This window comes from Drosophila teissieri, chromosome 3R, assembly GCF_016746235.2.
Source record: "Drosophila teissieri strain GT53w chromosome 3R, Prin_Dtei_1.1, whole genome shotgun sequence".
Classification (NCBI taxonomy): domain Eukaryota; kingdom Metazoa; phylum Arthropoda; class Insecta; order Diptera; family Drosophilidae; genus Drosophila; species Drosophila teissieri.
The window spans coordinates 8,327,680-8,355,655 of record NC_053032.1 but is presented as its reverse complement, the minus strand read 5'-3'; the positions used below and the strand labels follow the sequence as shown (position 1 = coordinate 8,355,655).

General features: G+C 41.2%; 1 protein-coding gene across 4 annotated transcripts; it reads left to right on the top strand.

The window, feature by feature from the left end:
• Nucleotides 1–877: 877 nt before the first annotated feature.
• Nucleotides 878–27,976, top strand: LOC122619266 (sodium/potassium-transporting ATPase subunit alpha). Of its 4 annotated transcripts, XM_043796083.1 has the most exons (11): nt 9,647–10,065; nt 11,120–11,262; nt 14,113–14,193; nt 15,577–15,708; nt 15,779–16,045; nt 16,110–17,891; nt 18,242–18,457; nt 18,946–19,040; nt 24,948–25,122; nt 25,282–25,514; nt 25,581–27,976. In XM_043796083.1, exons 2-11 carry the CDS (start codon nt 11,251–11,253, stop codon nt 25,699–25,701), a joined length of 3,114 nt encoding a protein of 1,037 aa, XP_043652018.1. In that variant the 5' UTR covers nt 9,647–10,065; nt 11,120–11,250; the 3' UTR covers nt 25,702–27,976. The 4 variants fall into 4 exon arrangements, with proteins under 4 accessions (XP_043652016.1, XP_043652015.1, XP_043652018.1 ...); XM_043796081.1 differs by lacking the exons at nt 9,647–10,065; nt 11,120–11,262; nt 18,946–19,040 and adding exons at nt 878–892; nt 22,642–22,736; XM_043796080.1 differs by lacking the exons at nt 9,647–10,065; nt 11,120–11,262; nt 18,946–19,040 and adding exons at nt 878–892; nt 20,163–20,257.

Here is a 27,976-nt window from a genome sequence, read left to right as displayed (position 1 = left end):
CGACAATGATCAATGACTATGAGGAAGCCATCTCAGTCGGAACGATGCTCAAACTAAGGACCTAGGTTCCCGGCTTGGAGAGAGACATATGAGAAGAGTTTAGTTTCAGTTTAGCACGCCGTGGAGTGTAGCTATTTACCCAGTCAACAACCGCCATCTACATCTTGTTCTGCCGACTTACAAATTGTTTTCATCACTACACCGCCACCTATGTTTAAAACGACATAAAACGACGAGCTCAAGTCTTTGGTATTTTATTATCGAAAATAATCGATCATTATCGAAATCAGAACGCACTCCCAACATCCGTAGAAATCAAGATGGCAACTCGCAAAATGTGTAAAAATCAAGCTGGCACCACCAATAAATTTAAAGTGGCCATTTAAAATACTGTAAAAGAAGGTTGTTTTCAAATTGGGATAAAGAAAATGTATTATTTTTTACCTTTGCATTAAACAATCTAAAAATTCTTTTAACAAACAGAAAACATAAATTATGTGAGTATTTAAGTCCAAAAGTAAACGAATGTTTCAATGTATTAATTAAATGCCATGTAGTATTGCAACCGGTTTAGGAATGATTTATTTTCTTAATTTTGTATTTTCGATACACTGGACAAAGATCGAATTGTTGCCTCTTTTATTTCCAAATTAAAACAATAATATATGTATATACACTTTCTTTACCGATTGTCATTCCGATGTTCACACCACTCGGGAGCTGACACCTCAATTACTGCACCGGTTCGTTCGATATACCGATATTCTGGAAAATCGATTTGGTAATCACGACATCTGAATATCGATACATTCAAATTTTTTTTAAATGTTTCACATCCCTGGTATTAATCGAGTTAAATTAAAATAACATGGCGTTAAGGTCGGATTACGAGGTGAGCAAAAATAAAGCCTGGATTACGATGAAAACTAAGTTAGTTAAGTGAGCAAATGGTTAAGTGTAAACTGTTGTTAGACCATGACATGGGAACCGAAAAAACCAGGACCAAAACAAATTGGCCAAGTGAAACGCTGAGCGGGCGTTGTTTTTAGTGGGAAAAATCGAAGCCCGAGTGCGCTGGTGCGGGTGTGTGCGTGTATCTGTGTTGTGTACGTTGCTTTTGGTGTTGTTTTTGCTGCTGCTGCTTCTATTTGTTTTGTTGCTGGTGAAAAAGCGAGAAGCAACGACAACAACAAAGCCGAGGCGACGCCCAACGAAGTTTATTAATTTGTTTGCGGGCTTTCGGCAACTGGAAGTGGAATCGAATGTGAAACTGGGTGCAGTTACTAATCCTATTGGATCTGGCTCGGCCTATATCCGCTTACCTGCTGATCTGTAAAAATAGCGCTTAGACCTGGTTTTTGATTTTTTTTTCTCGAATTCGTATTCTCTATCTCTCTTTGTCTCTCTCTCCCTCTGCCTCTCTCGCTTTCCAGGTGTGCTTCGTTTTCGTTTCGCTCGGACTTCCACGACCCGCTCGTAAACCCTTAGCTGACATGCGCAATACCTATTTCCAGGCCGACCAGTTTCCCAAATTTTCCACTTTCCCGGCGCGAAAGCTTTCCGCTTTTCCGTGCCTGGAAGTTTTCCAGTTTTCGGCTTACATAACCGGTACTGCTGCCGCCCCTCCCGAACCACGCCCCATTCCGACGCATCTCGCAGATTTCATTATTGGAATTTCGAGCCCTAGAACGAACCTACGCTGAATAACACGTTTATTTTTCCATTTTCCGTGCTTACCCCCTTCCGGAATTGGTGTCATTGGGCCCGGTAGTGCGCTGCTAATTACACACACTGGCACATTAGCGTAAATCGACGTACTTGTTCCCGTATTTTTTCTACGTTTATACGTAGCCCTTTCCTTCCCTTCCATTCCCGCCGATTAGTAACTAAATGTCCCACCGATGACGCCACTTAATTACCCCGCAGACGGTAATGAGTTCTTCGCCAGGGTTGTTGTTTTTACCCGGGCTTTCGCTTCTGTTCCTAGGGCTAGACCACCAATCCTAAGTCCGAACTGCCAGCTCTATTGATTTTGGGGCTTGTCTAAGGGCAGGTCACACACACGCACCACGCATACACACTGGCTCGACAGCCCGAAAGTATGCAAAGCTATGGAGCAAGCCGTCTGATTCCACTCGCAATCCACAGTGGGTTCAGATGCAGGAATTTGCTCTTATACAAGATATTCCATATCAAAATCAGGCTTGTTTGTGCTAGTTTTGTTTTTTTTATTATATTCTAATTGTAGTTATAAAATGAAGTAAGCAAACATGTTTTAGTAATCAAACTATTACGTAATTAATATTATATATATACATATTTTATAGTTTGTTAAAATAAGTTATGCAAATTATTTAAAACCCGAAAAACATCTGTTGGTATTCAATTTAATAGTATGGGGTATAATTATTATAAATTAGTCTGTCGGACTGCTATATCATATAACTTAACCCAGTGTGCCCAGTGGAAATTCTATTATGATTTCACGCACAAATCCGCGTAGAGATGAGTTATGTACGGGTGTATCTCACACCCCCACCAGCGTCGTGGCTTCATTTTGTATGCTGACTCATGCGCTTTCAATTGAAGTCAATTTAAGAAAGCACATGAAAAATCAAGAAACTACAATCTGACGATGCTCTAAGAACGTGATAATGAAGTTTTCTTGCTCTCGATGTGCGTTCCATAAGTAAATGATTTGGAATTAAGGGCCAGCCGAAACCAGAACTAGTTGGTATATGTCTGAATCTACCCGTTATCAGTCAAAAAATGCAGATAAAGCAATTAAGAGTTTATGGGGAAACAGCAAATAGGCTGAATATTGTGCTTCCAACGTGGGTAATGGCAGGTTCTAAATGCTAACCCCCAGGACTTGAATACTATCAGCAGTTATCAGCGTTGACTTATAGTACATATACATACATACATATATGAAAATATGTATGTTATGGGCAGATATTTTGTACACCCGAACAGACGGGCCTCCTTCTCTATTTGACCAGTTTTACCCGGCTCGGAGATTTTAAGTTCGCGTTAACTACTTAACAGATTGCCGATGGCAGTAAAAAGCGACAGCGATAATAATTACAACTGGAAAATACCAGAAAACCGTCTGCCAGAGGCAGTGACTTGCTTTCGGCAATCAAAGCGTGGCAGCAAAACAATATGGGCCGTTTTAATTCAATTACACGCCAATAAAAATCTAATCAACTGACAATGGCAAGCCGTTTGAACAGATCTGTATGGAAAAAGACATCTATACTATGTGGCCGTCATCAATTGGCAGTGATAATCGTGGAAGATGTGGAAATTATCACCTCGTCCATTGACTGTTTGCTGTCACATCCAGCACACAGATTGCACTCGACAAGGACTTCGATTTGTTTCGCTGCGGTGTGATATTTGGCACATGGCTGCCCAGTTTGCGTCAATGGGTAGGGTTTTAATTACTGACGATTGCATAACCCACTGTTAGGGGTCTGGGCCTCCAGTTTCCGAGGTATCTGTAGCTGTATCTGTTCGCTATGTTTACCTTTCGTCTGCTTATCAGATAACGCCTGCTCGACCCACACTTGTAGATTAAGTTTTAGAGCTGTACGGTGATTTATTTTCGTTTTCGTTTGTTTTCGAGTTCGTCTCTAGCTTGTAGGTATCTCAAGGTCCATCGATCTATACCCTTCAGGGGTGTCTTAGATTCGAAGGGGTGGTTTATTGTCCAGCTACCTGAAGTAGCTGAGCCGGAGCTCAACAATGGCTCAATTGTTCCTGGTCGCCACCGGTTTAAACGAGTTTCGAGCGGCAAGACGAGATTTGTAGATCTCCAGAACTCTGAATCGTCTTGTGTCACGCACTCAATATTATCTGAGCGACAACAATTACCGCAATTACTGCGAACGCATTGTGGGAGGAAGTAAACGAGCTGGCCGAGATTAAGCCGGCTTCTGTGGGCAATCTGTAATGCATAGCTAAGGAAATGACATAACTTTCGAATATTACTTTGATTCAATTGCCCTGTGAAATGGGAAGGCACAACAAATGAGTAAACACAAAAAACAGCGTGTGGGCCAACTATTCCGGATCGGATAAATAAATATATATCCCGCCCAAACTCGCTAAAATCGGATTCGGCCGCCACTTGTGCGTGAGATTACTTTAGGCACTGGAGATCTATAAAAAATATATATACCTGCCTGCCATAAAAGCTAAAATCTTGGCATTTCGAAACAAAAATGGAATGGAAAATGCTTTCCAAACGATGCGATGCAGACAATTGAAAGATTGTTCGAATTCTCGCAGAAGATACACACAGTTGTATAGTAGCTCAATTGTGTGTGAATCTGTGCCTGTATCTTTTGATTCGCACTTTGCCTGTTGCCCGACGCTCCTTAAATCGTCATAATAAATTTTTATTTAATTTAATGCCTCATATGTGACGACAATATCAGCAATTGCCGCCACTTGCACACACACTCGGCCTGTCCGTAATTTGTTTTAATTTAAATACAATTTAATACGCGCTGCTGGCGTTGCTCTAAAGCTACTTTCGCAGTCACGATCGCGCCTTATTGGCCAAATACAAATGCAAATGCAAACAAGTTGAACTAAGTAGCGGACAAACGCCAATTTGGTAGTAGCCGAAAATATCCAGCTCTACGGAGTCGAATCAAATTATCGCACCGCCCGATAATGAGGAATAATTGTGGTATATAGCTATGTCGGACAAACAAATAACCGTCGACAGCTGTAATTGGTTTTGGGTTCCGCCACACTTGAGCTGAACTGGTTTGCGTCGAGACCAGGTGAAGTGCGTCAGAGGATGGCCGATGGTTCCGACTGATAGTGGATACCTGATAAGGCGCAACTGATTCGCAATCGATATAATTGGGTATGGTCACCGGGCAACCTTGGTGTGGGGATCTGGGTGGCATTACCACCAGCAATTCGCTGTTAAGATACCTTTTACCTATGTATTCCCACTGTCTTCCAATTAGACGTGCCAACGTGCCACAAATCGCTGGCTTTGACTGCTGCCGCTCAAGTAGGTTAGCCAGCACACTCTCAATTGAGGCTGATTTAGTGCCAAGCGGTTCATTGAGCGGCGGCGCGTGTCAGCCCGATGCACCCACCTAGCCCACTCCGGAACTCTGGAGCAGGTGGGGTTTCTATTGATTTGTGGGTGTCAACTATATGAAGCGTATGCTTTAGCAGGCGAGTGATGAACATCCCCAAAGAGGTATTGCAATCATAATTGGATTTTTGCCACAAAACCCAGTAGTTTTTTACTCCATAATTTGAGTCATAAGTAAATAATTAATGGATCAATGCGTAGAAGCGCAGAACTTAAGAGAGCCTTATAATTAAGAATGTCTAACTATCATTACACCCCGTTTCCCAGCCTCCAAGCTGACTTAAATATATGTCTTTCACAAGATCTCCATTATCAGCTCGCTTTTATGGAGATGAAGTGGCAACTTGTTCGCGGTTTTAGGGCCTTGGAGAGCACCCCCAAATAAAGTAGATACCTATATCTATATGTATGTATGTATATGTACTCGCCATGAGAATGGGAAAAATCACTCAGCGATCCCCGCTGCGCAAACTCATTTGGCCAACATATTGGACGCCCCCTCAACCCACGACAGCCCCTTTTTCCTGGCTTAGTTTCCAGGCAATGACAAGTGCACACACGCGCTGAATGGGCCATAGAAAATGCTTGTGCTGTACTGATGGCCTGGCTGCTTTGCTTACTTTATTATTATGTATATTTTAATTTTGATTAGAATTTATTGCTCCATTTTCGGACGGGCGGTCTCCGGCGTTTCGCATTACCCAACTGAAACTCAAAGCCAAGCGGTGTCTCTGTATCTGTAGCTGTGTCTGTAGCTGTATCTGTATCTGTACCTGTATCTGTGTCTATGAGATGGAATAAAATGCGATGAGATGGATTAGGATGTATCCAAGATCTGCCCGCCCACAACGATGCAGCCCAGTCAGCTGCTGACTGTCCGTTCCCGCAAACCGTGAAATCGGATTTACAAGGTGGGCGGTAGGTGGTGGGAGGAGGCTTCCATTGCTCTACTAAATTAAACGTGGAATAACAATTGGTTTTTTCCGGGGCATTTCATTCAATGCTGCCCGCCGCGAGATGCCAGTGACTTTCCTTCATCGTTGTCGCCGTCTAAGGTTTTTCTCATCTTTTTAACTACTGTATGAGCTGGATGGATGGCTGGTCGCTTTTTTACAATAAGAATGGCGTAAATTAGACGAGCTATGCTCGTAAATCTATTGTCATAAACGCCTACGAAAAGCGACGAGCAAATTGCTTCGAATGGCATCATAGACTAACTAGAGCCGGACTTCGACTTGGGTTAGGATCGAGTTTATACGCTGCTGGAACGAGACATGATCATGGAATCAAGTTCATAAACTAGGGGTTATTTTTTAAAAGTCTTTCATATATTCAATACTACATCTGTTTTGATATATCTTTCATTTGAAGTTTTTCTTTTCGATGGCAAGCCTTTAAAACTTTTGTTTTTACGTAACTTGTCCCAACATTTCCCTGCCTTGAAACTCATCACGAATCCGTCACCATGCATGACCATTGTAGTCCGTCTGCCATTCATGGCGAGAAAAGACCGCCCGGTGGTCATGGGGGTGGCGGGGGCACACATTTTAATCAGTGCTCAAGTACAACGGCTTTATGGCTCATTCGCTCTCATATCGGGGCACTCGTGATGGCAGTGATTATGCTGCACTCGGACTCGGACTTTCTGTCGCCGTCGCCGTCTCTGTTTTTTTGGTTCCGCCAGGGCCCAGGTCATGAACGCCATTATGCAACCGAATCGAGGACCGCCGCCCACTCGCATCGGCGGGGGGGTCGCACTTGCCAATGGCAATTAGCGAACTGGCCAAAGTTTTCGCTGCAGGCTGCCAAACCAACTTGCACGCTTTTCCCCTTTTCAAATGCAAAGTGTGAATGCCACGAACTAAAATGGAACTTTCCGGGCTTGAACTCTCAATAGTCGTCCGACAAACCAGGGGGTCCAAGTCCCCAAACGTCACATAACAGATTTTATCATTACAGCTTTATATAACGCAGGAATATTTGTTTGATATCTGGTTGCTTCCCCTGAATATAGTTGCAAATGCAGAATTTACCAGTATTTCATTTGCGATTTCAATATTGGCATCTCAGCAAATCCAGTAGCTAGTTGATTTTGACACAACGCAAATTTGTAAAGTCATCAGCGCTGCTCGGCCTATTGGTTTTGCCTAAAAGTCATAATTGGCAGGGGAATAGACCCTTTTAACCCAAGTTTTTGAGCCCAACCAATAACCGCAGTCATTGCATATTGATTTTTCAGGTGGTTGGCATTGAATTTCCCAAAAAATAGGCATCGACACGTGGCAGGTGACAGACCAAATTGAGTTTTTCCGGGGAATAGAATATCGGGGATTGACTGATCGATGGACGAAGTTTGGAGACGTCAAGCAGACCGGTTGACCGTAGGCTTGGCTACGTGGAACCCTCGTCAGTTGACCATTTGTCAGCTGAACTCATTGACGTGCGATTGTGGCACTGCTCTCCTTTTTATATAAGTAAATGTTCACGGACGACTCACATGGATACATATAACCCGGCAATATCTGGGCGAAAAGTTTAGGGCTTTATCTATGTATCTCAACTTCCATTCCGGTTGCCAAGTGTTTTTTTGTTTTTTTTTTGTCGTGTCATTACATAAGTTGATATTGTACGCCAGCGATAGTTGGAGAACTTTTGGCGTACACAACTGGCCAACACGGTCACTCAAGTCGGTATTTGTTTATTTATTTTGGGTCCATCTCTGCACCTCCCTGTAACATGAAGCCAAGTTGATGACCCACAAATTGAGTTTGAGTTCATCTGGCCGGGACACTCCTTCAGCGTATATCACACGCGATTCGATAAGTTGATAAAACGTGCACGATTCCGGCCAGAAATCTGGATGCCCCCAGTGGATCGATAGGGGAGTCATTCGGCCACCCTGCGCTCCGGAAAACCAGAGACTGAAACTTTTCCCGCTGCTTTAGCTGGCACGATGTCTTATATTGATTTTCCGTGGGATTTAGTGCACGCAGAAAAAATAAACTGGGAAGTTAATCGAATACCATACGGTGCTCAAAGAAATATTTCTAATACATTGTCTCATTTAAATTGAAACGCTTTCCTATGAGCAAGTGCCAGCCAGCCCTAGCATATGGTTAAAATATTTGGAGAATAAGAATGAATATGCACATGAAACACTTTCAAAGTCTATGGAAATGTTTAGAATTATTCTAGTGTATTACTCACTGAACAAGTGCGTATCCATGTGATTTGCTTTTGTCTCTGTGTTGGCAGCATTACGTGTAATTAAACTCGAGTTACAAGGGACTGGAAATAGACTCAAGGTCCGAAAAGGAAATTACTTGAGTCCTTAAGCCGTAAGCCAGTCGTGGTGTCATTTCACCCGCAACCCCGCCACTCTGCCTATGAATGCGTTAAGTAAGAATAGCAAAAGCTTAATATTAGGGCTAGGGGTAGGGGCACGCTAAGTGGATTCGCATATGAAACCTCGGACTCGTAGATTGAACATGGGCTGCTTGGGAATATGGGAATATGATTTTCGTAACGTGCCACATTGATTCACCGGTTTCGGGGGAGGTTTTCTAGTTGGCTCCGGGGGTTGTCCATCTGACTGTATGTTAAAAACGGCTTGGGTTATTGTCAACACTTTTGGGGGGATGGGTAAAACTGGAGTGACGTCATGCAAGGGCTCGAATAGGCGGCTGTTCCGAAATGCCAAAGTTGTTGGCCTGCCCTTTTTATCAAACGCTTTGTTTTCGTTATACAATTTATGTAGATATTCGCTCTCTCTGCCACCTCTCTCTCACTCTCTCTGGGAACCCTCCTTCGCCCTTGCCACCCCTCATTTTTCTGCCCGCTGCCCCATTCTCCGCCGCCGTCGCTCTCCAACTGACACACATTCCGCTGCTCCGGGCTGCGCAGCCATCCCCTTGCCTGCCTCACTTGTGACACTGCCATAGATTTTTCGGCTGGAAAGCTCTCCACCACTGTGCACTTTTCGCACGAGAGGCTCCACTCGCAAAAAAACAGTGAGCACTAGGCTTAAAAAATTCGTGATGAAAATTTATTTATTCCACCGTATTTAATAGTTATCTTATCGTAAGTGTTGTCGATTGTTAGTTCAAAGTTTGGAGAGTGAAATATTTCTCTTCTTCAAACTATTCGCAATTATTGTTTTAAAGAGAACCTCGTTGCAATTACTGTTCGATATATGCAAATGTATACTGAGATGATGAATCATATTTAAATTTACAAGCTCTAAATCTCAGAATAATGTTAAAGACAACTAAATTAAATCTATGATATTTCAAAAAATGTAGGTCAAATATAATAATAGGCATACAATTGTAGGCGTTTGTGGCAATCCCCAATGTATACCCGCACATTCATGGTTACTTTTTCGCCGAGTGTAGGAGAGCGTTGGGCCGCGGTGTAACATCTGCTGGCGAAAGCTCTCTGCCGACGTCGGCAGAACAGAATGTTCTATCCGAGAATCGAGAAAGCTTAACCACTCGCGACGCGCCGAAAAGTTTCAGTCGAACGTCGAATCCGAACTGGGAAGGTCCAACTGTGACAGCAGCAGCTATCTCGTCTCTTTGTCGGGTGGTACAGTACAGCTCTGCTCCCCCGCCGCCCGCCCGCCCCCTCGGCGCTGGTGTGTGCCCGCTGCTCTGCTTACACAATAACTGTGCATCGATTGAGTCCAGCTTCAGCGAGAAGAAAAGCAGCCCAGGACTAACTCTCGTTCGACATAAGAATAAAAGGATATTACGTTTGCGAACAGCAGTCGTGTGTGATCAGTATTTGTTGTATTTCTCTCGTTCCAACGCGAATCGGTTCTAGTGCTGAAAACAAGTTCAATACTGCTAACGGGGTAGTTTTCTGCGAAAGCCCCCAAAACACAATACGCAACGCCAAGCGCAAAAATTGTGTAATAGCACCCAAACGTGTAAAAGGTAGAAAAAAATAAGAATGCATAAAAGAAAAAAACGAACAAACTGAAACCAAGAACTTTCCATGTCTGCTCAACTGCAGCGCCCACCGACAGCCCACCACCCCCCCTTGGGGCGTCGAGAAAACGACAACGTCCTTGTACGAAATCGATTTTTCCAAAACTTCATGCCTGGCGTAATGGATATATACATTTGTAACCATCTGAAGAGAGAATCGGAAATCGAAAAGAACTGTGTGACCAGGCATTTAACCTTTTTCCGGGGGGGAAAATGGGAGATGGACATGAGAAAATGCATTTTTCATACGCATTTGACAGTGTTCGAGTGATCTAGAGTGATTAAGTGTGTGTGCCATAGCGAGACGAAAATGCTGAAATAATGTTTTTCCTCCTTTTTGATTTGGCATTCAATTTGGCGTTCATGGCAAGCCAAACGCATGTCCGTCCGATTGTCCGTTTCCTCCGCATCGCTTTCGCCTGACGTACTTTTGTGGCAATGAAATCGTTTAGATTCAATTGCTGCGATTTACATTTTGGAACAGCAGTAATTTCCTGGCCACCCCACACGATTGAGTGGATGTAGCGAGCTACATATATGTATAGAGCGATTTGGGCCCCCCGCCTGGCGATTTCATAATTCCGCACACAGCATAAAAAAAGGGGGGCACAGGAAAAAGTCTTGGAAAATTTTCCTGCCGCTCTTTTCGAGCTTGCGCCCCAACGGCTCGCTCCCAGTGCGCTGTTTACCGTTAAGCTCGCTCACTTTCGAAATTCTGTCTCTCGCTTTCTCTCTTTGTCTCTCCATCTGCCATGTGCCGTTATTCGGCATCCTGGAAACTGCAGCTCGCCTGCATTTCCATACACACACTCGCTTCCATCGTCCACTTCCACAAAATTTCCCGTGACTCCGTGGCCTTCCAGCGGTCCACTTGCTGCTCCACCGCCTCGTCCTTCCAGCCGCCGCGTATCCTGTGGATTGTTGCATAAGCTCGAGTTGTTTTAACCATTTTCGCCTCTATTAATTTGCACTTTTCAAACTTTTAATTTTCTCATTTCAGTTTATTAAGTTTTTATTTTGTACTCTGTTAATCGTGTTTTATTTGCCCCAACCGTTGTCGTGCCTTACATTATTATTTGTTGATCGTTTTACCTGTCTCGCCTCTAATAAGTTTAAACAAGAATCCGCATAATGAGTGGTCAGGTGGGTAATCAAAACTGACGAGTTCAGAAACATTTTATACATTTACGTATATTTTTTCCATCAATTGTAATTTACCTTGACCGCTTCGAGCATGATTTATTTAAGTTAACTTTTATGAAAGAGCGTTACATAACCTATCCTTATCCTCTTAATAAGTAGGGAAACGTATAAGACCCGTTATTGGTCTGGTAAAAAATATGATGGTTTGGGGCTTTTATAGAGAGCAAGCAAAACGTGCGAAAATTAAGCAGACAATTAGCTGGAAATTGTTAATAACATTTAAATTAAACACTTGGGCAACCGAGATCATTAGCGAGTTCTGCTCATCCGGCGTTTCAGTCTGCTTACAAAAAAAAAAAAAAAAAGTCGGGTGAAAATGCATTTCTCAGATACTAGAGATGCCAGACACGATGTGTTATCTTGCCCAGCCAAACTGGTTTCTATTTTCTTTTTTTCGGGGTACTATGAAGAGGGAAAAACGAACCTAGCAAAACAGTTTCGATTTCCCAGTCGAATGCATTGTGTTCTATCAATCCGAATCAGACACCTCAACGATTGAGCCGCCTCAATCTGGTTTGAAACTGGTTAAATCCCAACTTGCACTCACCTGCCGGCTAATGCACCTTCGAATAAAAGCGATATGTCGACAATTCGCCCGATTTCTGGCATACACATTTCTCTGATACTTTTGTATTTGCACTTTTTTGCATTGATTGAACAATTAGCGCGTCAATTCGATGCACAGCTCTTTCCCTCCAAATAGTCGACATGTTGTAAATTGATATTCAAGTTCAAATGCCAAATGGTTTGCGGCGAAATGTGTGCATACCGTTTTGTTCTATTCGGTTTAGGGGAACACACTTTAGCTGGAGCGCGGCAACAGATACAGATACAATTGTATCTGTTCGTCTAATTGGCTCGCTGGCAGCTCACAATTCGCAGTTTTCAGTGTTCAGTTCTCAGTTTGCTATTTTCCATTTCACTGGCTTATGTAAGCTTCTCTGCGGCTGACCGCCCATTGTCGTATTCTGATTCATATACCTATATACACGTTATTTTCGCCTCGAGCTTCATCCTGGACCCTATCCCAATCCCAAACCCATACCCCTGGTTCCACATGCTGTGCCTCTTGGCATTGTTTCGGATGAACTGAAGCATGAAAAGCCCGATTAAGTTGAATTAATGTGAATAGAAAAATCAGAATTCGCTGCATTGTGGGAAAACCCGGCGCTTTCCGCCCACAAAGTCATGGCTAACAATTGTTTAGTACTTTCTAGGCAAGGTAGCATGTAAGCGTAAGATAGTATTATCACTAGGATGCATTCTAACCCATATCTTAACTTTAATCCTCCTATCAGATTGTTTAGCACTTGAAAGGGAATCTTAGAACGAGGGAAACCAGCGACGCAGGATTAAAGATACGAAAGCAGGTCGATAGTCGTTTGAACACTTGCCACAGTGCGTAAGCCGAAAAGTAGGGAAACCCTTCAGTAGAAGGCCCCTAGACCCGATTATCTCGATTCGATTTATTTCATGGTGCCAAAGCGGCCTCAATTGAACCAGAAAGCCCAAAACGGTCGAAAAAAGAAAAAAAAAACGGAGACCAAAAGCACACATATAATGAAATTAAATAAATCAAGACACGCCAGGCCCGAAAAAGCAAAGCCAAACAAAGCGTAAGATTCTCGAATATGTATAGTCAGTATACCCGCAAGTTGGCTGCCATGTGAACGGGACAGGTTTGCGTTCTCGCTTTCCCCTCGCCCCCGCAATCATTAGTATACATACTTTCCTCTCGAGACATACGTATTTTTAATTAATTTGATTTGATTTCCTTCGACCCCTCCGTTTTGCATGGCCAAACAAACAGTAGACTATGTGTTTATATTGCATTGCACATCTCTTGTGTTCTTTTGAGTTTCGCTGACGGGTGCGCTCTTCACTAGCCTATTTTGTTTGTTTTTAAATAATAATCATAATAATAATAGTGACTCACGACGCACTGCAGATAATGCTGCCCGATACAAAACCGGGTCGAGTTTCGGTTACCGCTTTCTGGAAAGCCTTTTTATTGGAAGTCTATGTATAACACATGATTCATTGTCCTTTGGCAGCTTGGCCAGTTTTCCATTTCCTAATAGCGCTGATTCATCAAAGCAACTGTTTCCAGGCCAACGAAATCCGCAATCCCTGAAACGCCTTTAGTTTAGCTCAGAGTTAATATATGCATCATAACCTATCATTTTAATGTTTATAATAGCGTTACATAAATTTATTTGTAGTGTCTCTGTTTATCCATAACATATTTATCATATATTTGGTTATTCTTTAGTTACCTTACTTGCTACTCGCTAGATCTGGATCTGGTAAAGTGAAAAAAAATAATAAAAATTGTAAATTCTAGAAACTCAATTTGCAAATAGAAAATAATATATAGTATAATATATAATATATAATGAAGTGCATTAAAATAAAAATGATTAGAACTGAAATAAATATACTGCTTTGTCAAGTATTAAAGTAAACAAGTCTGATTTATCATTGTAACAGAAAAAGTTTTGCGTTCATGAACACCATCTATATTTTTACCAGAAGCAAAAAATAGCTTATTTTATATAATTGCCATATACATACATGCATAGTGTACGTCTTGCATTTGTTTATGCTCGTTTTTAGTTTTGTTTGATTTTTGATTTTTATCTCTTCCCCGTTTGAATACGTTACTTGTTCGCCCATCATCGACATCATCAATCAAACACCACCCAACAACCCACCAACACTGAACCACCCATACTGAAACCGAATCCGAATCTGAACCCGAACTCGAAACCCAAACCTTCATGTGCGTAGCATGGGAGGGCGGACTCTTATCGAGTCGCCACGGTTATAGCCACCGATGACGACAATCGCACAGCCGATGGCCAGTACAAGGTAAATCGAATTTTCCTCAGTCACACATTGCCACACATTCGTATCTTTTCATTCACTCTATTTATGTTTTCCATTTCTAACACGGCCCTCTTTCGATTTTAAGCGCTTTACTAACCCACTTCGTTACCATCGATTTCCCTTTTTCCGGCTTATAATTGCACATATTATTTATTATATTTGTTAGACTTGGGCATGCATCCAATGGCATTTACCGAGTGCAGTTGACATTTAGAAATCTCTGGCGAAATGCTTACAGAGGCTATAAATAGCCATAATTCGCTATGTATAACGATGGCCAATAATAAAGTCATAAATATGGCGATTTTTGATATTCTCTGAGGTTATTTTCGAGTCTCCGTTCATTGTAGATTTGTTTATTCTTTAATGAAATATTGCCTGGAATCTGTAGTACTTAGCCACTCAGTTTTATGACTGCCTTAAAAAGTTTTTCAAATGAACAGGAGTTTGCGTGTTTTTGCGTGTTTTTGCGTGTTTTTGCTTTGTTTTGCCTTGATTGCATGGCAACCCCAACAATGACGTCAGAGAGCAAAAAAATCATTACCCGTGCGTCTTGAAAAAAGAACACTTATAGACACTGTTAAAGATAGAATGCCAGACACTAGACAGCTGCTAAGACTATATATAATATAACTTTTGAATCCATTTATATTTTATTTCGAATTATTTGTTTTTCTCTTTTATGGCCAATTCAAAGGCTTTCGAGGTCAGCTAATGTATAGTAAATCTATATATTTTTAGCTGCACTATAGGAAAAGTTACTTTTCATTCATTTTTTTCCTTTGTTTTGCATACGTAACATATGTGTAGGAACAAATGTTTGTATAATTGCTTTATGTTTTGTTTTGTGCACCTCAATTCGTTTACGTGCTCTTCTCATTTCGGTCGGGAGCGTCATTTAGCGCGCATTTTGCATGCCTTAGATTACTAGAGCTTTACGAATCAGCGCTCGTTTTGAATATTCTCACGCTCGAACCCATTTCGGAATGGGTTCGCCCAAGTTTATAACCACATCCTCGTGCACAGGTTGGGAAAATCACTTGACCAGTTGTAAATTAGACGGGTAAGTAGTTAACAACGGGTGCCGGTAACACTGATCTCTAACTGATCATTAACATCTGATGGTAAACGGTACTGTTGAACTATTTTAAAGGTTTCTTCCGTGCAAACCTTTCGGTAAACTCTTCTCTTCACTTCTTTCTTAACCAATCCCAAAACTCCCTGGTAGTACTGAATCCTCTACGCCTTATCAAAGGCTTAACCAAGGCATGAAGTAAATCGAATTCTGTGTCGGCTTATGGGTCTATCGCTGCAGTGCATCATTACCTTCCGCCACTAACATAATTATCCGTCTCCATTCAACAGTCAAGACGCAAGATGCCGGCCAAAGTTAATAAAAAGGAGAATTTAGATGATCTCAAACAGGAGTTGGATATCGATTTTCATAAAATCTCTCCTGAGGAATTGTATCAGCGTTTTCAGACACATCCCGAAAATGTAAGTGCACCATTTGCGTAAGTGGTATCCCACCCGACATGTGCACTGATACGTCTCTGATCTTCCTCAGGGTCTAAGTCACGCCAAGGCCAAGGAAAACTTGGAGCGCGATGGTCCTAATGCGCTGACGCCACCCAAGCAGACGCCCGAATGGGTTAAGTTCTGTAAGAACCTGTTCGGTGGCTTCGCCATGTTGCTGTGGATCGGTGCTATTCTCTGCTTTGTGGCCTATTCTATCCAGGCCAGCACCAGCGAGGAGCCGGCCGACGATAATTTGTATCTGGGTATTGTACTTTCCGCTGTCGTCATCGTGACGGGCATTTTCTCATACTATCAGGTAGGTGTTCCCTGAATCTGAGCAGCTCAAGATCGGTTTACTAACTGTGGTGTGCGTTCCGCAGGAATCGAAAAGTTCTAAGATCATGGAATCGTTTAAGAACATGGTACCCCAGTTCGCCACCGTCATCCGCGAGGGCGAGAAACTCACGCTGCGCGCTGAGGATCTCGTTCTGGGCGATGTCGTTGAGGTGAAGTTCGGCGACCGTATCCCCGCTGACATCCGCATCATCGAGGCGCGCACCTTTAAGGTGGACAACTCCTCGCTGACCGGCGAGTCGGAGCCGCAGTCCCGCGGTGCCGAGTTCACCCATGAGAATCCACTGGAGACCAAAAATCTGGCCTTCTTCTCCACCAACGCCGTCGAGGGCACTGCCAAGGGTGTGGTCATCAGCTGTGGCGATCACACCGTCATGGGACGCATTGCTGGTCTCGCCTCCGGTCTAGACACTGGAGAGACGCCCATTGCCAAGGAGATCCACCATTTCATCCATCTTATTACCGGCGTGGCCGTGTTCCTGGGCGTCACCTTCTTCGTGATTGCCTTCATTCTGGGCTACCACTGGCTGGACGCTGTCATCTTTTTGATCGGAATCATCGTCGCCAACGTGCCCGAAGGTCTGCTGGCCACCGTCACTGTGTGCCTGACCCTTACCGCCAAGCGTATGGCCTCCAAGAATTGTCTGGTGAAGAATCTGGAGGCCGTGGAGACCCTGGGCTCCACATCGACCATCTGCTCCGATAAGACCGGCACCCTCACCCAGAACCGAATGACGGTCGCTCACATGTGGTTCGATAATCAGATCATCGAGGCCGACACAACTGAGGATCAGTCGGGTGTTCAATACGATAGAACCAGCCCTGGATTCAAGGCGCTCTCTCGCATTGCCACTCTCTGTAACCGTGCCGAGTTCAAGGGAGGCCAAGATGGTGTCCCCATCCTCAAGAAAGAAGTCAGTGGAGATGCCTCCGAGGCTGCTCTGCTCAAGTGCATGGAACTGGCTCTGGGCGATGTGATGAACATTCGCAAGCGTAATAAGAAGACTGCCGAGGTACCCTTCAACTCCACCAACAAATACCAAGTGTCCATCCACGAAACCGAGGATTCCAACGATCCGCGCTACTTGCTCGTAATGAAGGGTGCTCCCGAGCGTATCTTGGAGCGCTGCTCTACCATTTTCATTAACGGAAAGGAGAAGGTTTTGGACGAAGAGATGAAGGAGGCGTTCAACAATGCCTACATGGAACTCGGTGGACTGGGTGAGCGTGTGCTCGGCTTCTGTGACTTTATGCTGCCATCCGACAAGTATCCCAACGGCTTTAAGTTCAATACCGACGACATCAACTTCCCCATCGATAATCTGCGTTTCGTCGGCCTTATGTCCATGATTGATCCCCCCCGTGCTGCCGTGCCCGATGCCGTTGCCAAGTGCCGCTCGGCCGGTATCAAAGTCATCATGGTTACCGGCGATCACCCGATCACTGCCAAGGCCATTGCCAAGTCTGTCGGTATTATATCCGAGGGCAACGAGACCGTCGAGGACATTGCCCAGCGCCTGAACATCCCCATCTCTGAAGTGAATCCCCGCGAGGCCAAGGCCGCCGTCGTCCATGGCGCTGAGCTCCGTGATGTGTCCAGCGACCAGCTGGATGAGATCCTCCGCTACCACACCGAGATCGTCTTCGCCCGTACCTCGCCGCAGCAGAAACTCATCATTGTCGAGGGTTGCCAGCGCATGGGAGCTATTGTGGCCGTGACTGGCGATGGTGTCAACGATTCTCCCGCTCTAAAGAAGGCTGACATCGGTGTTGCCATGGGTATCGCCGGTTCCGATGTGTCCAAGCAGGTAGGAAATCAGATTATAGTGAACAAAATTGGACGGAGTAAAAATATCACCAAAATTGGCCATCAATTAGGAAGTTTTATAATTTCAAAGCAGCATAAATTAATTTGCATATGAGCGTGATATTTTTCTTATTCACACATTAACCATTACATATTACCATTTAAAGGATTTGGTTGAAAACGCGTTTAATGTTTTTAATTGGGGAAAATACAATACAATTTTCCTTTCTGCATGAACTAAAGTTTTTGGTTTGTGACACTTCCGTAGTAAGTGAGAGATGGTGCAATATGGATTTGATGTTTTTTGCTTATCCAAATGCCTAAATTAATTATCTAAATGCTCCTGTGTAGGCTGCTGACATGATTCTACTGGACGACAACTTTGCCTCCATTGTGACTGGTGTGGAGGAGGGTCGCCTTATCTTCGATAACCTGAAAAAGTCCATCGCCTACACCCTGACCTCCAACATTCCCGAAATCTCGCCCTTTCTGGCCTTCATCCTCTGCGACATACCACTGCCACTGGGAACCGTGACAATTCTGTGCATCGATCTGGGCACTGACATGGTAAGTTTAGACCTCCGCCGCGAACCCAAGCCCCATCAAAGATTAAAGTTAAAGTTGCTATTAAGTCAGTATCATCCGAGCAAGTTAAATATAAAAGTTGAGCCCTTCCCAGTTAATAGTTAAGAACTAGCATATTTAACACCCACTCTGAACGTAAATTGTGCGGCTGACTGCACTGACGATCAGATTCCTGCCATATCGCTGGCCTACGAGGGACCCGAGGCTGACATCATGAAGCGCCGGCCGCGCAATCCGGAGATCGATAACCTGGTCAACGAGAGGTAAACGCGCTAGCCTGCGCTCCGATGTAGATCCAGCAGCTCCGGCTAGAAATCAACGCAGTGCTAGGCCATCGTGTAGTTTAAGTGCTCTTAATCACGTCCCGAACTCTAGCTACCCCCACAGGTCTAGGCCAAAATCGAACTGAATTGAATTTGTGGAATGTAAATTGTTGCTAATGTAACTACCTGCCATAATCCAATACCTAGGTGCCAGCCATTTCATTGGCCTACGAACATGCCGAAGCCGATATTATGAAGCGTCCGCCACGTGACCCCTTCAACGATAAATTAGTGAACTCAAGGTGCCAATCAAGTCAATTTATACCCCACACTAATACACATCACACACACACTCAGCAACTCACTAACCTTAACCTTTAAAAGGATAAGTCAAGACTGAAGTAAAAAAAGCGCAAATCAAGAGAAAAACCATATAACTATAGCATATGTCTTATGTGTATGTGGCTGGATTGTAATAAAATAAGTTGGCCTGAACGAAGGCAGCGTAACCATTTAACAATGCCGTTGACACGTTTATGGCTTACTAACTACCCAACTAACTATTAAGAATGTTATCACTCGTACATGCCCACCACAACAGCTTTCCTCTCAGATCTCATCTCTGTAGCATATGTCCATTCGGTGGCAGATCCCTCGTCATGCATATACCATCTATACATAACAGCATCAGCTATGTACATTTCAATTATAAGTCCATTTACACCTTTATTGAGTTCCTCGCAGAGAGTTATATATACATGTACAATTCAATCATCCCGACTTTGAATACCATGCCCAAACGAATATCGACTTCATCTGCCATACTCTAATGCTCTAAATGTTAATATGTGTGCGTCGTATATTGTTAATCTCTCACAAATATATAATTCAGATACATATCGCTCACGACTTTCGTTTTGTGGTGTAACTAACACTGAGTTAACCGTAAGATTCACCCCTCGACGTTATTTGAATTGGACAAATTGATTGGCATTTGTAATGGATTTTAAGTTTGTACAATTTGGCAAAATTTCAATATGAAAATTAGCATTTGCACACGATTTTTATCAACTAACCCAACCGAAAATAATGGTTTTTATTTCATGATTTGACTCGAGAACTTACATTAGCTTATGTTTAACTCTGTTCGTCACTCCACACACCAAGCATTGTGCCCAATAAGTCTCTGCAGCCTAAGTTTGATTTAAGAGGGGGGCTTAAGTTATGCAATCTAGTCTATAAGAAATATACCCTTATGAACCAGCGTCGCCCCACAGCACAGCGGATTTTTCAGGGTTTTGCAGAGTTCAAGGAGAGGAGTTTATGTTTCCATAATTTATCGTATTTAATTTCATTTATTTTTTCCACTTCAACCAACTACCAACCGATAATCCACCACCACAAACGATCGTTCGCACGTTTAGGTGCCAGCCATTTCCTTAGCTTATGAGACGGCTGAATCCGATATTATGAAACGCCAGCCGAGGAACCCCTTCCAAGATAAACTGGTCAACGAAAGGTAAAGTTTCGCTCCGTGCTGCTATCGAATCAATTACAACATTTACCAGAACAACCAACCAACAAACAACTTTCAATCAACCAACCGAACAACAGCAAGAACCGAATTTCTATTTAACGTAAATGACACATATCCGAACGCAAATCAAGATTTTGCATATTTTGCTACTCTATGAACCACCAAAAAATTCCTTTTTGTCACGCAATGAAAAGCAAATTGAATACCATTGAACTGAATTTCTACTTTGGTCGGCCAAAGTCCTTAAAGCAAGCTAAAATCAGTACGCTTTCTTTCTATCCTACAAGTCGAAGATAATAAAATTATTTTACTCTATTTTTACCTATATTATCCGCTATATCTCTGTCTTTCTATATACTAACTAAAATATTTTAAAATAGCTTAAGTACTCCTTGGTTGAATGTTGATTATTTGGATTACCTCCACCAATGTTTACCATGTTTTATGTTAAATGTTTCATTTGGTAGCTTTTCTTTGAATTCTGTTTACTGTTCTCTTATTTAGTTGAATATTATCAAGATTCTTCTAGTCTCTGATATTTCCATTCAGATAGTATGAAGTAAAGTTCGAAGCGATTAGTAATTTTGATTTTACATACATAACTATAAAACTGTTAGTGAATCAAGGTGTGTTCTTAGTGAATTCGTTAAGTTTGTTTCTATAAGCTGTTCCTAAATACACCTAAATCCGGACCTGAAGGTCCAACGAATAATATTTCAAATAATTTTTAGAAAGATCTTTATAAAATACTTAAAGTATATTTTCCTTTTGTATTTTCTTCATATGTATGGCATTTTGAAAGATTTTTGATTTGTTTTTGCAATATTGCAAATTATCGCATTATTGTACGCTAATAAATGTAATTCTAATCATAACTACATACATATATATACATAGCTACTATTTTTTATATAACCCAGAAGAATTTTGTTATCTTTTTGAGTTTTAACTAAAGAAGACACAAGGAAGAACAACTTTTTCGGATATAATACTCTCAAATATTTTTGCACTCGAAATATTTAGAAACTTTATATTGGATTAGGAGTACATGTAAATCTTTTCCTTATAGCAATGAAATCAGTTAGTTTTCCTTTCACTTCTCTGCTTAACTTTGGTAAACTTTCGATCTCTTCATCACTTTCTCTCTATATCTACAACGATTCTTAAGGTGTTATGAATTTCCGTTTTGGGGCTTAAGCATTTTTCCAAAGATATCTAAAATTATCTTTTTCGGATTCGAAAATATCCATATAACATTTGTTTGAACTCCTTGATAACTTGGTTTAATTATTTTAGATTTATGTTCTACTGTAGAAGCTCTACAGGTATTTGTTTGTTTTTTGAATAAAGATCCTTTTATTTGTGGTGCGAAGGTAAGTGGAGATAATTTTGATACCTGCAGACTGAGGCTCTAGCTCAAATCTGAGCTATGTTTTTGTAGAACTAACGATAATTGGTTACCATGTCAATACCGATTTTTCCAACTTGGTTCTCAGCACTATGCTAGAGCAGGCCTATAGCTAATTTAGCGAGTCTGTACATTCTATGACATATATACGTTTCTACGTATGCTACACTCATGTTACGGTAGACGAATCTTTGGTCTCGACATCAATTCATTCATGAATCTCCTATTACTAAGGTCAATTCGAATCATTCAGCACATTCTATCAATCAATCAGACAAGAGTTTACTCTGTATTTTTCTCTACCAACTCTCAGTCATTCATTGACACGTCTTCTTTTGAGTTGTAGTTAAAGGACACTCACACAAATCTCCCCCAACTCAATCTGAAAACCAGGCTAAAATTGTCCTATAGTAATAATGATACATACATATATAACGATTTAGCGCAATTTAAGCTGTAATCCATTTTTGTACACCCCACATCTGTGCATTTACTGTTACCTACTATTTACTATATATCGATTTAACTATTACTACTGGGTGCTCTATGCTCTTTTTGCCCTAGACTAGTTTTAGCTTCGTAAGTACGCGGGAGCTAAGAAAATTCAACAACACCATAAAATGCAACAACAAATGCCAAATGTTGGTACTATTTGACACAGACTCCCGCCCTCCCCTCAGATCTCTATCTACCTACTACGATCTATTAGCGATTATTAATTAGCGTATAAAGAACAAGTATTTATTATTCGCCCGCAAGCATACTTATATAAATCTTTTATACAAATATTTTATATATATTTGTAAACTTTAACCAGATTTTCCTTTGTATTTCCCTACATTCTTTCGACTCTTGTTATGTCTTTCTTTTGATTATAAAACAACCAACTAACAATTGCAACTTGCACAAATACCGATAACCGAACAATCAATAACCATTAATTGCCATATACCGCAAGATTCCGGCCATTTCACTCGCTTACGAGCAAGCCGAGAGCGATATTATGAAGCGTCAGCCGAGAGATCCGTATCGCGACAACTTGGTGAACCGCAGGTCAGGAAAACTTAACGCTAAGGTCTTACAAAAAAACCAAAAAAAAACCAAACTCCAATATCCAAGTGTTAACCGTCTTTTAGTTGATTAGTTATGAATAGAAAATGAACAAACATGCAACCATATTTTACGTTACCAACTTTGAACTTTGTTTGATGTGCTGTGGTCGCGTTTCTTGCATCGTAATTTGACCAAACAAGTAGATCAACCGATCATTAATCAGTCTAAAAATGCAATCAATCGAATGCTAAATTCCAAATTTCACCCAGAAACTTTTGCGACTGTTTGTTCGTTTGCTGATGCGTTCATGCGTTTTTCCATGTTTAAATTTTAACTCCACACTCTTGAACGTTAAAAAAAAACATTTATTCCACAGTTTTCTGTTTTACATAGTTTTCTTTCGTTCCAATTTCTATGTGACCTACTTATTATTTGCTTTCTGAATCTCTCAATGTGGAATGAAAATATTTTTCAAATATTCTAAAAACCAACAAGTTTCTAAAATTTACCCACCATAAAAAAATCCGTTTTTATTTTCAACCTATTTTATTTAATTTCATATAGAATAATCCCTTAATGTGTATCCCTCACTTAAATACCTAACTATAAGTGTTACAGTTGTGGTGTGTTACTCGCACAACAAACTTTGAGCCTTACACACACTTACTGTGTATGTTCAAACTGTTGAGGAACAAAAATTCGTATTGAATCTGAAAGTGTGTGTTTTACAAACTGTAGTGCCACTAAGAAAAAAGCCCAACAGCTGCTTCTAGAGAATTTGGCGAAAAACGCTCGCTCGCTCAAACGCTCACCTCCATAAACAATAAACAAAAACAAAGTACACGACCCATACAACAAACAATGAAATATAAGGTGGATATATTTTCACAAGCTCTTAGACAAGCAAAAGACTGAACCAAACAATCAAAAACATAAACACCACCAAAACGAAGCTTCTGCCGTTACTGTTAGACCAGTTAGTGCGTTACTTGTAGATGAGTTTGTTCGAGCCAACTACAAAACGAAAATCGCTTCAGTTGCGTTTTAGATACACCATATGATCGTTATATACCAAAGCTATATCTAGACTCGTTTCGAAATCTGGTTCCAAGTTTTTAAGTCGTGGTAAGTCTAAATGTGAGGGAGGGTGTCCTGAAAAAAGTAGGTAATACTTGAGAATCTTACAAGAATGGCAACGGATAATAATTTGTTATGATTTTCTTGTGTACAATTATCTTACGTGTTTATTACTCTTAAGTTTGTGTTTACGTGTAAGTTTATGATTGAGCTTTCGTTTTATGTTTTATGTGATTTCGATCAAATCTTCCTTGAACGTAAGTAAGCCAAAGGTTGTAGATCTGCACTCGCCTGTCGTAGTAATAGTGGCACGCTTTAATGTCCTGCAAGTTTAAATGTATGTCCTGTATTTAGAGCGCATGATCGATTAGCACTAACAATACCTTTGCTTTTCACATCCACATCCAATGCAAAGTGTAAGAAAGCCAAACAATGCAATGAAATTCAAACAATTCTACGCCATCACGCTTTCTATTGAGAGTAGACTGTACGATTTGCTTTTACGCGCTCTTGAAACTAAAACGAGATTTGCCTTGACACTTTCCACGCTACATAGAGTAACATCTTAAAACCACTAAATCTAAACGATAAACATCCATTTGCTTAAACAATCCATAAAAGAGCTTCAAGGTAAAGTGGCACTAACACCAATCTAACTAACCCCGAGTACGAATTGGTACTCGGATCAAGGACTGAACGGACATTTGCAGTCCTTGGACAGGGTTTTTGTTTGATAACAAAAACCTCCAAAAACCTATTTCCTCCCTAAGTGTTTTGCGTTTGTTGTGCGATTTATCCTTTGGTTCTATCTTTCTGTGTGCTACCGTTTACCGCTTAATTTGAAGCAATTGTTGCTCATAAGTATCCCGAACGACCTATCTTAATCTTCTGTCTTCAATGTTCTACGACAAACAAAAATCCTGACCAAGCCGCGCATGTTCCTGTTTACTTCAGTCCGATGCCCGAAACTTTACCGCTAGCCAAACTGTAACGAGAAATGTCTTGCGTCCTAAAAAAAAACAGAACCAAACCCCACACAAAAGAAAAAGTGTAGCCTGCCTCTGAGATTTGTCTAACGAGATCTGCTTATTTCTCCCAACTTCCAACTTGGTCCCGCCCATTTAACTAATCCAGGTTGATTTCGATGGCCTACGGACAAATCGGCATGATCCAGGCCGCCGCAGGCTTCTTTGTATACTTCGTCATCATGGCTGAGAACGGCTTCTTGCCCAAGAAACTGTTCGGCATTCGTAAGATGTGGGACTCAAAGGCTGTCAACGATCTTACTGACTCCTACGGTCAAGAATGGGTAAGTCGACACTCGTTTTAGCTCTTCAATTTACTTAATATTACTCTGAACTCGTACTTAAAATACTGTTATAACAGCCAATGATCAGTTGGAAACTAGTAGCCAAATCTAACAAAAAGTGGGACAAATAATAAATTCATTTAACCTTTACTCTCGTAGACCTACCGTGACCGCAAGACCTTGGAGTACACCTGTCACACGGCCTTCTTCATCTCGATTGTGGTTGTGCAATGGGCCGATCTGATCATCTGCAAGACGCGACGTAACTCGATCTTCCAGCAGGGCATGCGTAACTGGGCTTTGAACTTTGGCCTCGTCTTTGAAACCGTGCTGGCCGCGTTCCTCTCATACTGCCCGGGCATGGAGAAGGGTCTGCGCATGTACCCCCTGAAGTGAGTGGTCCTGTAAAATCCTCAGAGATCGTTTTATATAATTAACTTTACATACCCAAACTATAGACTCGTCTGGTGGTTCCCGGCTATTCCATTTGCGCTGGCCATCTTCATCTATGACGAGACCCGTCGCTTCTACTTGCGCCGCAACCCCGGAGGCTGGTTGGAGCAGGAGACCTACTATTAAACGCCCACACTGCTACACTCCCACACACACAGCAACATGCCCACACACGAACACACACCACAACAAGAGCAACCAGGAACACCCACAAACAACACCTACAAACCATGGAGAGCAACAAATAGAAATGTTTATGAACCACAAAACCCACGAAACCCACAAAAGCAACACAACCACAGTAATAGCAACAGCAGCAGCAACGGCAACAACAACAGCAAAAGCTACGGCTACAACAAGCTACAGCAAGAACATATTACAATATATTTTATTTTTTTAATTTAATTATTTAAAGTAAACGAGGATAAACAAAAATGCAAGCGATAATTATTTTAAACGTTAAGTAAATTTAAATTATAAATTAAAGCTAAAAATAAGATTTAAATAAAGTATAAATGAAAATAAAACAAACAACAAAAACGAACAACAATTTCGATGAAACACCAATCACAACCAGACAAGAACAACAACAACAAAATCAACCAGTAACTAAGCAAAACAGTAAAAACAACATGTTTTTAGTAAAATTATTAACGTAACGAGAACTGGATGAAGCGATTTTTATCGTAACAATAAAAAGATCCCAAAAAGCTAACACACACATACACACGCCCTCACAAACACACACACACCGATACACAACGCATGTCGAGACAAAGTATATAAGAAGTTTAGAGAAATTATAAAACGAAGTAAATAAAAAAGTAAATGAGGAAATAAAACAATGAAAACCCCTAGCGTAGTTACCAAGTAAGCCGTGAAAAGTAAAGCCCAATAAAACCACAACAACAACAACCAAAACAAATAAACAGAAATTAATTTGCAAAACTGGAAACTTGTGTGTGTAAACGCAGCTTAGCGCAGAAGAACGAAATATATATATAAACAGAAGAAAAACCACAAGAAATGTGAACACGACGAATATAATTGTTTATATATATACACACATATATTATATGGAAAAATTTGATTATATAAATGGAGCTATACAATACACCAAAAACCAAAATTGAAACCATAACGAAATCGACCGATCTGTACTTGGCACTATGCCGAGGTCCGGAAAAAGGTCTCCGAGCGATGTTTGGAGCACTGCCGGTCTAGAATTTGTTAAAATCTAAAGAAAAACCAACTAAATGTTTAATAATAAAACCCTTAAACCAATTGACATGCAATATTATGCTTTGTGTGCATTTAAGCCCAAAAGAAGCGATGCCGAGATTCGGTGGGGTTAAGTCCCCCGATGTCGATATCGAGATTCAGATACAGATACCATTACCGATACCTAGGCCCAGAAGGAAAAGATAAAACCTAATAAAACTAAAAACTAAATTCAATACAAAACAAAACAAAAGAAAAAGCGCCCACAAAAAAAATGTTTGTAAGTTTTACACGGCACAGCGTCCCAAAAAGGGGCAAGCCCAAGGCAGTATTCTGTTTACCTTTTCTTTAATTGTTTTTGTATCGCTTTCCCTGCCCACACACTCCCCAAAAACAAAAACGAAAAACAACACACAACATGAACGGTTGAGCGGTCAAATTGTTGGTCATTACATTGAAGTTCGACGAACTAAAAAGCTTGGCATTGTCCTTATCAAATGAGTGGGTCTGAAAAATCGGCTCGGGCTGGCTAATTGAGAGTTTCAAGTTGTGAATTGTGAAAAGTGGATCAGATAGCGATTATACGATGTTCAATAAGCTCGGCTAGACCGATAAGATCACACCCACGCTGAGAGATACGCCCAGACATTCGAGTTAACTTTGCTGCTGTTTTCGTTTTACCAACTGTCTTGTTTTCTAACTTAGTGAAGATGATCATTAGCATTGGGGATAACGATAATTATGGCATGTTAGTTATGAAAGAAAATGAAAACTAAACAAAATTATTATTATTAGTTGTTAACAAATTATATTGAGTAATTAATAATATTGATCGATGGATGCTGATGTGAAAGAGATATGATACTAAACTTAAACGAAGCAAAGCAAAAACCAAACGAGGACAAAAAAAAATATAAATAACTCATAATATGGACTACAAATATTTATAAACAAATGCAGAATTATATAAACGTTCGATGGTAAAAGCAAGAACTTGAAACAAAACAAAAACCACAACAAATTTGTCAACAACACGCAGAAGTAAAAACTTGCATGTAACAACAAAACAATGAGAAAACATTTTTAATTTTTTGTTCTTTCGCCCTCCGCTGTAAATGTATTTGTAGATTTAAACAATGATTAAAATAAAAAACTACATAAATAAAACTTAAAAAACAAA

Bases quoted from the DNA above. Each gene is read 5' to 3' on its own strand.
- LOC122619266 (XM_043796083.1), top strand. The intron at 16,046-16,109 runs GTAGGTGTTCCC...TGCGTTCCGCAG, and splicing joins GCATTTTCTCATACTATCAG to GAATCGAAAAGTTCTAAGAT. The intron at 19,041-24,947 runs GTGCCAATCAAG...TAACTAATCCAG, and splicing joins GATAAATTAGTGAACTCAAG to GTTGATTTCGATGGCCTACG.